At 47.5% G+C, this 18,708-nt stretch overlaps 1 protein-coding gene across 1 annotated transcript in view; it reads right to left on the bottom strand.

Annotated features, from left to right (window-relative positions):
- The window catches only part of hspa12a (heat shock protein 12A), a 147,894-nt gene extending 129,876 nt beyond the window's left edge, over window positions 1-18,018 (bottom strand). Inside the window, exon 1 of the mRNA XM_056292026.1 lies at window positions 17,905-18,018. Within this exon, the coding sequence (XP_056148001.1) occupies window positions 17,905-17,944 (40 nt within the window). The 5' untranslated portion in view covers window positions 17,945-18,018. The remainder of the gene's footprint in view (window positions 1-17,904) is intronic.
- Between the last annotated feature and the right edge of the window lie 690 nt (window positions 18,019-18,708).

Raw genomic sequence — 18,708 nt, 5'->3', positions numbered from 1 at the left:
GAGTAGCTGGTGAGGAGCTCCTGAGGACGTCTGGGGAGCCTGTGGGCTGCCTCGGGCATTAAAGTGGGACGTGCCCTTTCAGCTTGCCACCGCCCAGCAGTCAAACACACCCATTGGGGGGGTGGAAAGCGAGATGGGAGACGGGGTGCGTCTCGCAGACTGGGGGGGGGGGGTTGCAGTCTGACTCTGACACTTAATTTTTAATGTCCCAGGTGATTTTCTCATTTCCGGCCCGCTGATGTCAGAGCGCCATAACATCTGTAATAGTGCAGCAGTGATGTGGGTGCAGCGCTGCAGGGTGGAGGCTTCTCTGGACCAGTGTGTACATGACGTCCAGTACCGGCAGGTTTCACCGGGCTTGTGCACATCATGTGTTTTAGGGTTTAATGGCCCTTTAAAAACAAGGGAACACTGTTCAGATCGCTACCAAGACCAAACAATACCTTACTTTGTGGTGGCCTTCAAGTCTCAGAGGCTCACATGGAGGTCTGTATGCAGTCCGGAGACGTCGCCGGTCTGGGCCGGGCGGCGTGGGAGGACTGACGGCCACAGAGACTCGCATGTAAAACGAGCGAGAGAGCTGTCAGAGGGGAGGGGAAGGAGGGAGGCGGGGGTGGTGGAGAGGGCTGAGCGTAGCGGTCAGACACCGAGGGAACCGCCTCCAGCCTCGCCGCAGAACAATGGACTTCCTTCCTGCCTGTCGGCGTGAGGCCCACACAAACACTCTCCCAGAGCAGGACCACTCAGTCCAACACAGGCTGGTGAAAATAGATCTGTACTGTGTCGACACACACAGGTGTCAGCACACGGCCCTCAGAGGCGCGGGAAACACCCGCCTACGGGGTTCACACTGCCGGGGTAAACAGTACAGCACACAGCGTGCTCATCATCTGCACACAGACTTGCAACTCGCCCAAAACAATCTCAGCTCTCACCCCCATGCTCTCACCCATGCTCTCACCCATGCTCTCACCCACGCTCTCACCCCCATGCTCTCACCCCCATGCTCTCACCCATGCTCTCACCCATGCCCTCACCCATGCCCTCACCCATGCTCTCACCCATGCTCTCACCCCTGCTCTCACCCATGCTCTCACCCCCATGCCCTCACCCATGCTCTCACCCATGCTCTCACCCATGCCCGCACCCATGCTCTCACCCATGCTCTCACCCACGCTCTCACCCCCATGCCCTCACCCATGCTCTCACCCATGCTCTCACCCATGCTCTCACCCACGCTCTCACCCCCATGCCCTCACCCATGCCCTCACCCATGCTCTCACCCATGCTAGCACCCATGCTCTCACCCCTGCTCTCACCCATGCTAGCACCCATGCTCTCACCCCTGCTCTCACCCATGCTAGCACCCATGCTAGCACCCATGCTAGCACCCATGCTCTCAGCCATGCCCTCACCCATGCCCTCACCCCTGCTCTCACCCATGCCCTCACCCATACTCTCACCCATACTCTCACCCATGCCCGCACCCATGCTCTCACCCATGCTTGCACCCCATACTCTCACCCATGCCCTCACCCATGCTCGTCAGGACGTCACAGCTTTTCATCTTTTCCCCCACAGACTTCATTAGTTATTTGCTTGTTTGTTTGTTTGTTTATTTATTATTATTTATTTAGGAGAGAAGAATGACTCAGAGGTAAGCACAGCATCCAGCTCCCAGCAACCTCTCCAAACTATACGACCTATTTTTATTTATTTATTGCATAAATTAAATGGGTTATTTATTTATTCATTCATTTATTTATTAATTATTGTATTATTATTTGTTATTTATATTCTTATTTAAATGTATTATTTATTTAGGAGAGAATAATGGTTCAGAGCTTAGCACAGCATCCAGCTTGCTGTGCTGCCTGCCGCCCGTCACGCGGACACATCTACATACAGGAAGTGACCTACACGTGCGTCTTGACCCTGGTCTGCTCAACGCTTAAAGCATCTCTGGGTATTCAGCAAAAACACTTTACAATTCTAATGGTCAGGGTCACAGCATCAGATCAGCTACCGTCCTGTAACTGAACTGATGGATGCAGGTCAAAGGTCAAACCGTGGCCAAGCTGCATTTACAAACCCCAATTCCAGTGAAGTTGGGACGTTGTGTAAAACGGGAATAAAAACAGAAGACAATGATTTGCAAATCCTTTTCGACCTATATTCAAGTGAATACACTACAAAGACAAGATATTTAATGTTCACACTGATAAACTTCATTGTTTTTGACAATTTTGAATGTGATGCCTGCAACACGTTCCAAAGAAGCTGGGACAGGGGCAACAAAAGACCAGGAAAGTTGAGGAATGCTCAAAAAACACCTGTTGGGAACATTCCACAGGTGAACAGGTTAACTGGAAACAGGGGAGTGTCATGATTGGGTATAAAAGGAGCATCCCGAAAGGCTCAGTCGTTCACAAGCAAGGATGGGGCGAGGTTCACCACTTTGTGAACAACTGTGTGAGCAAATAGTCCAACAGTTTAAGAACAACGTTTCTCAACGTACAACTGCAAGGAATTTAGGGATTTCATCATCTCCAGTCCATAATATCATCACAAGATTCAGAGAATCCGGAGAAATCTCTGCACGTAAGCGACAAGGCTGAAAACCAACACTGAATGCCTGTGACCTTCGACCCCTCAGGAGGCACTGCATTAAAAACTGACATCATTGTGTAAAGGATATTACCAGGTGGGCTCAGGAACACTTGGGAAAACCATCGTCAGTTACCACAGTTCGTCGCTACATCTACAAGTGCAAGTTAAAACTCTACCATGCAAAGCCAAAGCCAGATATCAACACCACCCAGAAACACCGCCGGCTTCTCTGGACCCGAGCTCATCTGAGATGGACTGACGCAAAGTGGACAAGTGTGCTGTGGTCTGACGAGTCCACATTTCACATTGTTTTTGGAAATCATGGACGTCGTGTCCTCTGGGCTAAAGAGAATATTAGCATATTAGCAGGAGGACAGCAATACTGTTAGCAGCAGGACAGCATTACTGTTGGCAGGAGGACAGCAATACTGTTGGCAGGAGGACAGCATATTAGCAGGAGGACAGCATTACTGTTAGCAGGAGGACAGCATATTAGCAGGAGGACAGCATATTAGCAGGAGGACAGCATTGCAGTTAGCAGGAGGACAGCATATTAGCAGGAGGACAGCATTGCAGTTAGCAGGAGGACAGCATATTAGCAGGAGGACAGCACTGCTGATAGCAGGAGGACAGCATTGCTGTTAGCAGGAGGACAGCATTACTGTTAGCAGGAGGACAGCATATTAGCAGGAGGACAGCATTACTGTTAGCAGGAGGCCAGCATATTAGGAGGACAGCACTGCTGTTAGCAGGAGGACAGCATTGCTGTTAGCAGGAGGATAGCATATTAGCAGGAGGATAGCATTGCTGTTAATAGGAGGACAGCATATTAGCAGGAGGACAGCATATTAGCAGGAGGACAGCATTACTGTTAGCAGGAGGATAGCATATTAGCAGGAGGATAGCATTGCTGTTAGCAGGAGGACAGCATATTAGCAGGAGGACAGCATATTAGCAGGAGGACAGCATTACCGTTAGCAGGAGGACAGCATATTAGCAGGAGGACAGCATTTGCTGTTAGCAGGAGGACAGCATTACTCATAGTATTACTGCGAGTCACCAATAAGAAACACCCAGTGTGTTTACATAGTCCGCATGCCAGAGCCGCATGTGAGACCAGTTAGCGCGTCCTGCAGCAGACCCCAGCAGGGCCGCGCTCTTCATGTACGCCGCCACGCTGCGTCAGAGGAGGTCTGACGTGTCTCCGCAGGGGGTACCGTGTTCACGGCATCCACAGGAAGATCGGGTTAGACTCTCGGATGGTCCATACCTCTCTTGGTTTTCATACTGACTCTGGTTTCCTCTCTCCCAGCTCCCGGCATGAGCAGCACCTCCCTCATCCTGTAACCGCCACCTCCATCCGCCCACCAGCATCTCCCCCCGCAACCCGGCCGATATCTTACACATGACCTGATGCTGCCTGCACGCGCCCTGCTCCCACCTCCCACGTCTTGTTCAGACTCCCAGTGTGACCTGAAAGGGAGCGGCTCGACTGCTGAGTCCTGCCACTTTCTGGCTGCTTACGCCCGACTGTTCCTCATGTCCGTTACTCGTGTGCGTTACTCGTGACTTACTCGTGTCTGTTATTCGTGTCTTACTCGTGTCTGTTATTCGTGTCTTTTACTTATGTACACTACCGTTCAAAAGTTTGGGATCACCCAAACAATTTTGTGTTTTCCATGAAAAGTCACACTTATTCACCACCATATGTTGTGAAATGAATAGAAAATAGAGTCAAGACATTGACAAGGTTAGAAATAATGATTTGTATTTGAAATAAGATTTTTTTTACATCAAACTTTGCTTTCGTCAAAGAATCCTCCATTTGCAGCAATTACAGCATTGCAGACCTTTGGCATTCTAGCTGTTAATTTGTTGAGGTAATCTGGAGAAATTGCACCCCACGCTTCCAGAAGCAGCTCCCACAAGTTGGATTGGTTGGATGGGCACTTCTTTGAGCAGATTGAGTTTCTGGAGCATCACATTTGTGGGGTCAATTAAACGCTCAAAATGGCCAGAAAAAGAGAACTTTCATCTGAAACTCGACAGTCTATTCTTGTTCTTAGAAATGAAGGCTATTCCATGCGAGAAATTGCTAAGAAATTGAAGATTTCCTACACCGGTGTGTACTACTCCCTTCAGAGGACAGCACAAACAGGCTCTAACCAGAGTAGAAAAAGAAGTGGGAGGCCGCGTTGCACAACTGAGCAAGAAGATAAGTACATTAGAGTCTCTAGTTTGAGAAACAGACGCCTCACAGGTCCCCAACTGGCATCTTCATTAAATAGTACCTGTTAGAGCCTGTTTGTGCTGTCCTCTGAAGGGAGTAGTACACACCGGTGTAGGAAATCTTCAATTTCTTAGCAATTTCTCGCATGGAATAGCCTTCATTTCTAAGAACAAGAATAGACTGTCGAGTTTCAGATGAAAGTTCTCTTTTTCTGGCCATTTTGAGCGTTTAATTGACCCCACAAATGTGATGCTCCAGAAACTCAATCTGCTCAAAGAAGTGCCCATCCAACCAATCCAACTTGTGGGAGCTGCTTCTGGAAGCGTGGGGTGCAATTTCTCCAGATTACCTCAACAAATTAACAGCTAGAATGCCAAAGGTCTGCAATGCTGTAATTGCTGCAAATGGAGGATTCTTTGACGAAAGCAAAGTTTGATGTAAAAAAAATCTTATTTCAAATACAAATCATTATTTCTAACCTTGTCAATGTCTTGACTCTATTTTCTATTCATTTCACAACATATGGTGGTGAATAAGTGTGACTTTTCATGGAAAACACGAAATTGTTTGGGTGATCCCAAACTTTTGAACGGTAGTGTATATAACTCGTGTCTGTTACTCATGGCTGTTACTCGTGTCTGTTACCCGTGTCTGTTATTCATGACTGTTACCCGTGTCTGTTACTCTTGTCTGTTACCCATGTCTGTTACTCGTGTCTGTTACCCGTGTCTGTTACTCTTGTCTGTTACTCTTGACTGTTACCCGTGTCTGTTACTCTTGTCTGTTACCCGTGTCTGTTACTCTTGACTGTTACCCGTGTCTGTTACTCGTGTCTGTTACCCGTGTCTGTTATTCATGACTGTTACCCGTGTCTGTTACTCTTGTCTGTTACTCTTGACTGTTACCCGTGTCTGTTACTCTTGTCTGTTACCCGTGTCTGTTACTCTTGACTGTTACCCGTGTCTGTTACCCGTATCTGTTACTCTTGACTGTTACCCGTGTCTGTTACTCTTGTCTGTTACCCGTGTCTGTTACTCTTGACTGTTACCCGTGTCTGTTACCCGTGTCTGTTACTCTTGACTGTTACCCGTGTCTGTTACTCTTGTCTGTTACCCGTGTCTGTTACCCGTGTCTGTTACTCGTGTCTGTAACTCATGTATATAACTCATGACTGTTACCCGTGTCTGTTACTCTTGTCTGCTACCCGTGTCTGTTACTCTTGTCTGTAACTCATGACTGTTACCCGTGTCTGTTACTCTTGTCTGTTACCCGTGTCTGTTACTCTTGTCTGTTACCCGTATCTGTTACCCGTGTCTGTTACTCGTGTCTGTAACTCATGTATATAACTCATGACTGTTACCCGTGTCTGTTACTCTTGTCTGCTACCCGTGTCTGTTACTCTTGTCTGTTACTCATGACTGTTACTCTTGTCTGTTACCCGTGTCTGTTACCCGTGTCTGTTACTCTTGTCTGTAACTCATGACTGTAACTCATGACTGTTACTCGTGTCTGTTACCCGTGTCTGTTACTCATGTCTGTAACTCATGTCTGTTACTCGTGTCTGTTACTCATGTATAGATATACTCATCTATATATATTCCAGAAAAGAAATTTGTTTTCAAAATATTGACCATTGGCGAGGTACAAAGCTGAGGAAAAGTAACTTCCAGGTCAGTTGTTTCGTGTTAAATTAGTACGCGGTCACCTCACAACTCCCCCTTGACGGACGAACGTGTTACAATGGTGAATATTTATCAGCTGCTACTATAAGAACTGCAAAAATCTCACGTGCATATTCATGCATTGTGTATATTATGAACTATTCTGTTCTTTTTTATCATAAATGATATCAAACTGCATATATACATGCATTATTACATACATCATTATTACATACAGCATTATTACATACATCATTATTACATACAGCATTATTACATACAGCATTATTACATACATGCATCAAAGAAATGCACCATCGTGAAATGTGTTCCGAAGAAGTTTTACAACTAATAGTTGAAAAAACCCCAACTAAACCATGACATGCTTTTGCCATCTTAAAATGATTGTATTATTATTATTTTATTATTATTTCTGTTATTATTATTATTGTTGCTATTTTATTATTATTATCATTATTATTATTATTATTGTTGTTGTTGTTGTTGTTGTTTTATTATTATTTAATTACTATCAAACTGCAGCTTGTGAATTTTCAGGATCATCAACATCAGAAAACTTTTTCCTGATGGTTTTCAGTTTCTCTGTAGTGCGCGTGGATGGGTTTAATGAATTAGTAAAGCAACACATACATCTAAATAATCTGAGTTATGTCAGTATAATTATCCATAGTTTACTTTAAAACTTCAGCTGGAAATGAATGGTTTATCTGTCCTCTAAGATTAATACATTTTCAGACAAGCTCGTGTCAGCAGAGAAGCTTTCTACAAGGGTGGCTGTGTTTCCTTCCGACCACTGTGAAGCACCGTGAAGAACCGTTAAACACCGTGAAGAACCGTGAAGCACCGTGAAGAACCGTGAAGCACCGTGAAGAACCGTTAAACACCGTGAATCACCGTGAAGAACCGTGAAGCACCGTGAAGAACCGTGAAGCACCGTGAAGCACCGTGAAGAACCGTGAAGCACCGTGAAGAACCGTTAAACACCTTGAATCACCGTGAATCACCGTGAATCACCGTGAAGCACCGTGAAGAACCGTGAAGCACCGTGAATCACCGTGAAGAACCGTGAAGCACCGTGAAGAACCGTGACTCACCGTGAAGAACCGTGAAGCACCGTGAAGAACCGTGAAGAACCGTGAAGCACCGTGAAGCACCGTGAAGAACCGCGAAGCACCGTGAAGAACCGTGACTCACCGTGAAGCACCGTGAAGCACCGTGAAGAACCGTGACTCACCGTGAAGAACCGTGAAGCACCGTGAAGAACCGTGAAGCACCGTGAAGAACCGTGACTCACCGTGAAGAACCATGAAGCACCGTGAAGAACCGTGAAGCACCGTGAAGCACCGTGAATCACCGTGAAGCACCGTGAAGAACCGTGAAGAACCGTGAAGAACCGTGAAGCACCGTGAAGCACCGTGAATGTGCTTCTTGTAAAAATAGTCACACCAACATGTTGTGGTGGCTTCTCCTGGTTTCAGAAGTCCTGACCCCAAGCAAACCACTGTATTTACTGACAACTTCCTGCTTCATAAGTACACACAAACACACACACACACACGCACACATACACACACACAGGGACAAAGTGATAAGCCTACATCAAAGGCAAGAGCTCCATGCAGCGGAGCTGTTGGAAACATCATCAGCATTTAAGTGCTGTGAAAGTTATTGCTGCATACAAATGAATGAACACTTGCTGCAGTTCTGCTCTGAGTGTCTGCCAGGAGAAGGTTGGAAAAAACACAAGAATGGAGAACGAGACTGAAAAAGAAAAGAAGACTTCCTCACAAGGCAACACAACCAGTCATTTGACATTTCAGTCCAATTGCACACGATCCTACACTAACAGAAGCAATATCAGAAGCACTAACAGAAACACTAATAGAAACACAAACAGAAACACTAATAGAAAGACTAACAGAATCTCTAACAGACACACTAATAGAAACACTAATACAAACACTAACAGAAACACGAAGGAAAACGCTAATAGAAACACTAATAGAAAGGCTAATAGAAACGCTAATAGAAACACTAACACAAACACTAATAGAAACACTAACAGAAACACTAACAGAAACACTAATAGAAACACTAACAGAAACACTAACAGAAACACTAATAGAAACACTAATAGAAACACTAATAGAAACACTAACAGAAACACTAACAGAAACGCTAACAGAAACGCTAATAGAAACACTAATAGAAACACTAACAGAAACACTAACAGAAACACTAATAGAAACACTAACAGAAACATTAATAACAAGACTAACAGAAACAGTAATAGAAAGACTAACAGAAACACTAACAGAAACACTAATAGAAACACTAACACAAACACTAATAGAAACACTAATAGAAACACTAACAGAAACACTAACAGAAACACTAATAGAAACACTAACACGCACACTAATAGAAACACTAATAGAAACACTAATAGAAACACTAATAGAAACACTAACAGAAACACTAACAGAAACACTAACAGAAACACTAATAGAAACACTAACAGAAACACTAATAGAAACACTAACAGAAACACTAATAGAAACACTAACAGAAACACTAATAGAAACACTAACAGAAACACTAACAGAAACACTAATAGAAACACTAATAGAAACACTAACAGAAACACTAACAGAAACACTAATAGAAACACTAATAGAAACACTAACAGAAACACTAACAGAAACACTAACAGAAACACTAACAGAAACACTAATAGAAACACTAATAGAAACACCAACAGAAACACTAATAGAAACACTAACAGAAACAGTAATAGAAACACTAACAGAAACACTAATAGAAACACTAACAGAAACACTAACAGAAACACTAATAGAAACACCAACAGAAACACTAATAGAAACACTAATAGAAACACTAATAGAAACATTAACACAAACACTATTAGAAACACGAACAGAAACACTAACAGAAACACTAATAGAAACACTAATAGAAACACTAACACCAACACTAATAGAAACACTAACAGAAACACTAACACAAACACTAATAGAAACACTAATAGAAACACTAATAGAAACACTAACACAAACACTAATAGAAACACTAATAGAAACACTAACAGAAACACTAATAGAAACACTAATAGAAACACTAACAGAAACACTAATAGAAACACTAATAGAAACACTAACAGAAACACTAACAGAAACACTAATAGAAACACTAATAGAAACACTAACAGAAACACTAATAGAAACACTAACAGAAACACTAACAGAAACACTAACAGAAACACTAATAGAAACACCAACAGAAAGACTAATAGAAACACCAACAGAAAGACTAATAGAAACACTAACAGAAACACTAACAGAAACACTAACAGAAACACTAATAGAAACACCAACAGAAACACTAATAGAAACACTAACAGAAACACTAATAGAAACACTAATAGAAACACTAATAGAAACACCAACAGAAACACTAATAGAAACACTAACAGAAACACTAACAGAAACACTAATAGAAACACTAACAGAAACACTAATAGAAACACCAACAGAAACACTAATAGAAACACTAACAGAAACACTAACAGAAACACTAACAGAAACACTAATAGAAACACTAACAGAAACACTAACAGAAACACTAATAGAAACACTAACAGAAACACTAATAGAAACACCAACAGAAACACTAATAGAAACACCAACAGAAAGACTAATAGAAACACTAACAGAAACACTAACAGAAACACTAATAGAAACACTAACAGAAACACTAATAGAAACACTAACAGAAACACTAATAGAAACACTAATAGAAACACTAACAGAAACACTAACAGAAACACTAACAGAAACACTAACCGCCTAATATAAACTCTAATAGACCAATATAAACTCTAATAGGCTAATATAAACTATTAGACTAATATAAACTCTAATAGACTAATATAAACTCTATTAGACCAATATAAACTCTAATAGGCTAATATAAACTCTAATAGGCTAATATAAACTCTATTAGACTAATATAAACTCTAATAGACTAATATAAACTCTAATCGGCTAATATAAACTCTAATCGGCTAATATAAACTCTAATAGACCAATATAAACTCTAATAGACTAATATAAACTCTAATAGACCAATATAAACTCTAATAGGCTAATATAAACTCTATTAGACTAATATAAACTCTAATAGGCTAATATAAACTATTAGACTAATATAAACTCTAATAGACTAATGTAAACTCTATTAGACCAATATAAACTCTAATAGGCTAATATAAACTCTATTAGACTAATATAAACTCTAATAGACTAATATAAACTCTATTAGACCAATATAAACTCTAATAGGCTAATATAAGCTCTAATAGGCTAATATAAACTCTAATAGGCTAATATAAGCTCTAATAGGCTAATATATACTCTAACAGACCAATATAAAGGGTTCTGTGCAGAGTCACACACACACCGTGGAGGCTGAAGTGAACACAGTTTCTCCTGCCGGTGTGACGCACACAAACGTCTTTTCACACAACGGGAAGCAGAGTCAGCCTCAAACACAGAAGCTGATGACTGAAGCTTTAAACCAAAGACCGTCCCCCAACTATACTCCCACGTCACACCTCACACATATTTATATTGGGGCGAATTCGGGGGGCAACCGCAGGAACCGCCGCAGCCGGGTCGCGAACCTGTGGCTTCCGCACCGAGATAGAAACCGCTAACCGCTCGACTAAAGGGCCCGACCCGTCAGCCAAGGGCTACCGAGCCTATTCATTCGTGATCGTTACATGGCAACTCCGGTTCTTCTTTCCAATGCCTTGCTCAGGGGCACAGGCAGGAGTATTAACCCTAACATGCATGTCTTTTTGATGGTGGGAGGAAACCGGAGCACCCGGGGGAAACCCACGCAGACACGGGGAGAACATGCAAACTCCACACAGAAAGGAGCTGGGACGGCCTGGGGTTCGAACCCAAGACCTTCTTGCTGTGAGGCAACAGAGATAACCAGTGGGCCACCCACCGTGTTGCCCAAACTAAAACCTCTATCGTTTCTTAGTGGTGTCAATATCGGGCCGAAATGCAGATACTGTCATGACGCACGACTTAAATTCATGACGAACCAGCTTCCTGCACGCTCGGCTTTTACTCATCTTCTGATGAAGAGGAACGATGAAGACCATGTCGGATAACCACACACGTTTCTGCATCACTTAACTGAGCTTTAAAGAACAACAGGATTCAGTAATCCCCAACAACATCACTCCCTCAGTCATCTTTTGCAACGTTTTCTAGAAATGCTCCCATTTTCAGCCAGGCTGGCAGAAGAAGGCCCGGGGTAACCCGTCCTCGCCTGATGCCCCGCCCACGACACGTCATCTGCTGCGCACAGCCTTTCGGCTGCAAGGCAAACCATCCGCTCAAGACTTCACTTTCAGAATCGAACCTCAGTTTGACTTGCCTACAGTTTACAGCTCCTTTACACCAGCAGCTGTTTTAAAGTCTCAAGTTTCAACGTCATTTCCGGGCTAACGTCCATTTCACCCTCTTCTCAAAATGACTCAGCATCCTCTTCTCCTCCATCTTCTGTCATCTTCTGCAAACGCTAAGGGAGTAAGGGTATTAGACTAACACACACACACACACACACACACACACACACACACACACACACACACACACACACACACACACTCTCTCTCTCTCTCTCAGACCACCCCGTGGGGCCACGTGTGTAGAGTATGTGAACACAAACTTGGACACAGAACATCTGGCGAGGAGAGGAGAAGGGGGACCAGAGAGGAGCATCCTGGGACACAGAACATCTGGCGAGGAGAGGAGAAGGAGGAGCAGAGAGGAGCATCCTGGGACACAGAACATCTGGCGAGGAGAGGAGAAGGAGGAGCAGAGAGGAGCACCCTGGGACACAGAACATCTGGCGAGGAGAGGAGAAGGGGGACCAGAGAGGAGCATCCTGGGACACAGAACATCTGGCGAGGAGAGGAGAAGGGGGACCAGAGAGGAGCATCCTGGGACACAGAACATCTGGCGAGGAGAGGAGAAGGAGGAGCAGAGAGGAGCACCCTGGGACACAGAACATCTGGCGAGGAGAGGAGAAGGGGGACCAGAGAGGAGCACCCTGGAGTTACGGTGGAAGATAGTATCTTGACAGTAGGTATGTGGGACAGCCCTGCATGGTCCAGTCCCCTGCTCATCGCAGTGAGGTGAAGAGATGGGGCTCCTTGAAGAGTTTGAACAAAGCGTTTTATCGAGACAACAGCGCAGAACCCTTCTCTGCACTTTACTGTGGTGTTCTCACGTCCTACTTCCTCTGTGGTGTTCAGAGCGTCTCCTCCTGGCGGCGCATCTGAGTGTTTGTCTCGACACGCTGGGTCCTCCGTCTGAGCTGGTTTATCCGGCACCAACCACACGTTACTAACGGGTCCATGATGCGCTCCGGCCGCTCTACACCACCGCCTTCTGCTGTCGCAGAGGGCGATAGAGAGGGGGGGGGTAGCTGGGAACCGCCGCAGCCGGGACGCGAACCCGGGTCTCCCGCCCAACGGGCGACTAGGTTAACCGGTCGACTAAAGGGTCCGACCCGTCAGCCAAGAGCTGGCGAGTCTACACATCCGTGCTCGTGACACTACCCCCCTCCTTCGGGAAGCGCGTCCCCGCGCTTCAGCATACCAGCTCCCTCGCGCCTCTGGGCGCATGCGCTTCCAATGGCCTCACCATCCCACTTCTGACATCGTGGAAGTGATCTTCCACATTTAAGGCTGCGGGGGGGGGGCGGGGGGGGGGGCGTGCAGATGCAGATAGCGCTGCACAAACCTAGGCGCATCTGTGGTTATGGAGGCTAGCGCTACTAGCTGCACCCCTCCTGACCAACAGGTAGCCATGGAGACGGAGCCTGATGACGGTCATAAAAAGGAGCAAACAAAATCACACGCAGAAACTGATGAAGAGGGTCAGACAGACGGTGAAGAGGAGCGTACTTGACTTGGATGGATTCGTGCAAACGTGAGGGTGTGGGGGTGCGGGGATGAGGAGACGGAGAGGTCGAGTTAATTCCGTTTACTCGCCACACAAAACAACACCGATACAGCACAATCTCTCGGGGCAACAAGCTAAGCCTAGGGCGGCGCCATTGTCCGGAGACGGACTGTGTGTTGTGAGTCGTGGTGGCTTCTGGTCGGAGCCGTTCGTCCCACCAGACACGCATCTATTCTGCCTGGCGTCACCGACGGGGCTACTGCTCTCAAGCTTTTCCTAACCATCCCTGCCAACCACCCCAAGTGCTGAGAGATCCGTTTCCAAACTGAAAAGCATCAAACACCATCTGAGAAGTGATATGTGCCAGGTCAGACTCTGGACTAGCGATTCTCGGCAGCCATTCCAACATGTACCCTGGCTCTTCCAAATGACAGAAGCTAAGCAGGTGTGGGCTTGGCTAGTACTTGGATGGGAGACCTCCCGGGAAACCGAGTTGCTGCTGGAAGTGGTGTTGGTGGGCCAGTAGGATGCAGTCTTCTCTCTGGTCCTGATAAAAACAACAAATACCAAATCCCGGTACCCCAGGTGCAGTGACGGGGACACTGTGCTGTGGGAGATGCCGTCCTTCAGATGAGACGTTAAACCGAGGTCCTGACTCACTGTGGTCATTAAAGACCCCATGGGGTCCCCGGTGTCCTGGCAACATTCCCAACCTGGCTCTCTCCATCTGGCCATCTCATCATCCCCCATGTAACTGGCTCGATGACTCCTCCCTCTCCACCTCAAGCTGATGTGTGGTGAGCGCTCTGGTGCAAAATGGCTGCCGTGCACCACCCAGGTGGTGTTACACATGGTGGTGGTTGAAGTGAGTTACCCCCTTCAATGTGAAGCACTATGGGTGTCTAGAAAAGCGCCACATAAATGTAATGATGATGATGATGATGATGATGATGATGATGGGAGGTCAGCACGCTCACCGTTTGGATTTAACAAACACTGTGAGGGGATTGGCGTAGAGGAACGCAAGGAGGAAATGACGTCTTGGTCATTGTTAAAGGAAGAACACATGTTGTTATTATCAGAGTTATCTATTAATCGTGGAATCATGTGAACACAACGCTGTTTGTGTGTCTGTTTTCTGTGCTCGTTCATGAATGGCCGGTCCATTAGACTCGTGTGTTCGTTCTGTGCGGGCTACCAGAACACCTGGCTCGGCCTGGGTGGAGCGGCTGCAGCTTGTTTCGGCCCACTGCCGTGGTACCGGTTGTGCTTGGCTTGTGTGTTGGTTAGTGTTACATGGTTTGTGTGATGGTTTTATTCCCAGTTGAGTGATGAGAAGGTGGCATTCACTACTAACCTCGCTATCTTACCCAGCTCGTGATACACGCTGCACGGTGTAGTCGCGGAACTGTTGCGTGCATGCATGCGTGTGTGTGTGTGCGCGCGCGCTTGTAATATTTGGTTTTTAGTTCATTTTGCTGACGTCACTACAACCGCACTCCCATTGCAAAGGGTCCTACGCCCCCTCCCTGCAGAGGGGGGGGGGGGGGCACAGGATTTTACAGTACGCCACAGCAAAGAGGCCATCTATGTGAAGACAATCCCTGAACCGACAGGGGGCGCTAAGAGTACATCTGTCACCATCTTACAACGCTGTGATTGCAGCTATTCCCCAACCCTCTGTGAGCAGTACATATGGCCATGGCAACGCAGTCAATGGTCACGCTAATCTGCACCCGAAACTGGTCGTTACGCCACGGTATTGTTTATAAGGGTGGGGGTGTATGGTTTGTAAGGGTGGGGTGTATGGTTTCTAAGGGTGGGGTTTCTAAGGGTGGGGTGTATGGTTTATAAGGGTGGGGGTGTATGGTTTGTAAGGGTGGGGTGTATGGTTTATAAGGGTGGGGGTGTATGGTTTGTAAGGGTGGGGATGTATGGTTTCTAAGGGTGGAGTTTATGGTTTATAAGGGTGGGGGTACCTGCAGTCACTGTATGGTTTATAAGGGTGGGGTGTATGGTTTGTAAGGGTGGGGGTGTATGGTTTGTAAGGGTGGGGGTGTATGGTTTATAAGGGTGGGGGTGTATGGTTTGTAAGGGTGGGGGTGTATGGTTTATAAGGGTGGGGGTACCTGCAGTCACTGTATGGTTTATAAGGGTGGGGGTACCTGCAGTCACTGTATGGTTTATAAGGGTGGGGTGTATGGTTTGTAAGGGTGGGGGTGTATGGTTTGTAAGGGCGGGGGTGTATGGTTTGTAAGGGTGGGGGTGTATGGTTTGTAAGGGTGGGGGTGTATGGTTTATAAGGGTGGGGGTGTATGGTTTGTAAGGGTGGGGGTGTATGGTTTATAAGGGTGGGGGTGTATGGTTTATAAGGGTGGGGGTGTATGGTTTGTAAGGGCGGGGGTGTATGGTTTGTAAGGGTGGGGGTGTATGGTTTGTAAGGGTGGGGGTGTATGGTTTGTAAGGGTGGGGGTGTATGGTTTATAAGGGTGGGGGTACCTGCAGGCAGGTGAGACTGGAGAGGTCTCTTAGATGATGGTGAACGGTTTCTCTCAATAAACGTGGTGTCCACGTGACCTAGACGTGGGGTCCACGTGACCTGATGGTGTCTCTGGGACGGTACTAATGACTAAAGTCTCCTAATTGGGTCCTTCCCGGGGAAGGTTGCCAGCGGAGCCGCCATTGCTGGGTTGGGACATGTGTCGGCCGGCAGAGGGTCGGGGTTGAGCTGGCGGCAGCGCGGCCCCAGACCGCCCAACCCCAACAAAGACCCCTTTCATGTGCAGCCACCACACAAGGCCGCCGTGGGAAAGCGCGAAGACGAGGCCGCCGTGGGACTCGGTCCAGCGGCCGTCTGTCAAGTCATTCACACACATAAACACTTGTTCTGGACGTGACGCGTCGGAGAGGTGCTGCACAGAGAAGTGGTCCTGCTGTCTCACGGCTCAGCGAGCTGAGCCGTGAGACAGCAGGACGGGTTGCAACCGGATGAGAGGTTCTTGCAGTCCACATACTACACTCTCCTGGTCTTGTTACCGGCCTGCATCGATTGCGCATTGACTGGAACGCCAAAGGCGGCGTCACAGTATCACAGTGAGAGGAGGAGTAAGGTATCACAGTGAGAGGATGAGTAAGCGGGGGGGGGGGGAGGAGGAGGGAGGAGGGGGCTGCGCCTCCTTCCAACCGCATGCGACAGTCGAACACAAATTGCCTTTTAGTTTAATGAACCCGAGGACCTCCGCCAAAAAAAGCCCCCCAGTAAAGAGGAGCTCCACACTCCCCCCCCCCTCACATCACTGCCACAGTAAAGAGGAGCTCCACACTCCCCCCCCTCACATCACTGCCACAGTAAAGAGGAGCTCCACACCCCCCCCCCTCACATCATTGCCACAGTAAAGAGGAGCTCCACACTCCCCCCCTCACCTCACTGCAGCGCCATGCCACAGTAAAGAGCTCCACACTTCCCCCCCTCACATCACTGCCACAGTAAAGAGGAGCTCCACACTCCCCCCCCTCACATCACTGCCACAGTAAAGAGGAGCTCCACACTCCCCCCCTCACCTCACTGCAACGCCATGCCACAGTAAAGAGGAGCTCCACACTCCCCCCCCTCACCTCACTGCCACAGTAAAGAGGAGCCAACCTGGACAGCCCACGTCAAGTACGGCCTGTAGACATACGCACTACCTACACACGCAACGCCGAGTTCTCAACACCCGCTGACTGACGCGTCCACGCGAAATCAAACTCACGACGACTCCACGAAGGGCGCAGCACTTGGTTCCGTCGGCGTTACCTGACGAGATGGGCGGTGAGACAGGCACTTTTGCTGCATTGAGTCAAACCACCGGTGAGACGGACCATGTGACCAAACTCTGCACCGTTATGGAGGACCTAACTGAGGACCTGACTGAAGCCAGATAGCGTTTCGCAGCGCCCCCCCCCCCAGACAAAAACAATACGAGCACGCCTCAGAGTCTACTTTGTATCCAGCGCAGAGTCGAGCCCCGGCCTGCGGTCCGCACGAGGGAATGTGGCGGAGGTGAGCTCTGCGGCGGCGGCGCTACACGTTCCCTCCGCGAGCCAGGGCGGCGCTTCCGGCGCATCCAGCAACCGCGTGCCAGGGCGACCGAGCAGGGCTGCTGCTCCAATCTGCGCCCCAACACACACACAAGCACGCATAGGATGCGCGTAGGACGCCCTGCGGCTCGTCCCGAAGCCCAACATGGAAGCGTCCCACCGACACACACACACACACACACACACACACACCGACACGCGCGTGCACGCGCGTGGCGCTCACCCGCGAGAGATTTTCAACGCGTCCAAAAAAAACTTCCAGAAACTGAGGCGGTTGTAGAGGAAAGCGGATTACCTGCTAGATGGTCCGTGGTCGGTTCTCTGTCGGTCATCATCCGCTGCTTCACCTCCGGTGGAGTCCTGTCGTCCACACAGCTGCACCACGCAATTTTCCCGGTTAATGCGAAAAAAAAACCGGATCGGCGAAAAAAGAGAGGGAGAGAAATCCCCCTCTGCGCTACTTTACTAACACCCCCGGCGAATCCCCCCCTCCTCTAGTCCCAGACCCTTTGTTTGGTTTGGGGGTCGACCTGTTCCGCCGAAGCCTTTTTCTCAATCGGGTCAAAATCTGCAAAGGCAGCGAGGATACGAGAAGCCCCAAAGACTTTCCAACTGTTAGCGGACCATGTGACGGCGAATTCTGCACCCCCGAAATAATGTGTACGCCTCACGCGCGATGGCGTCGCATGAACGCACACGCGCTCATTTAAAGTGGACCGGGACCATTTATTTCATGTACCCCGCGCGCAGGGCCAAGCTGAACCGCGACACGCGGGCTGTTTAAATCTTCTTCTCCTTTACTGGTCCAGACTAGTGACCCGGTTTTGCATATGAAGTGGTCTATAGCAGACCTGAAGCGCTCGCGTTTATCCAGTTGCAGTCCACCTGCTTTTGGTCTGCTACTTAAACCGTGTTAGTAATCTAAATGGATTTGAGGGGGGGGGGTGATCATATAATGCGAGAAAAAAAGATTTCCCAAAAAACCCGTGTCGTCGCGGAGACGCAGGAAACATATTCTTTTGGGGATACCAACTTTGACGGTACACCGTCTGTCCCGCCCCACCCATCAAGTGTCCTGGCTGTCCGGAGCAGGAATGTT

Source organism: Lampris incognitus, chromosome 13, assembly GCF_029633865.1.
Source record: "Lampris incognitus isolate fLamInc1 chromosome 13, fLamInc1.hap2, whole genome shotgun sequence".
Classification (NCBI taxonomy): Eukaryota; Metazoa; Chordata; class Actinopteri; order Lampriformes; family Lampridae; genus Lampris; species Lampris incognitus.
This window is presented reverse-complemented; position numbering and strand designations above follow the sequence as displayed.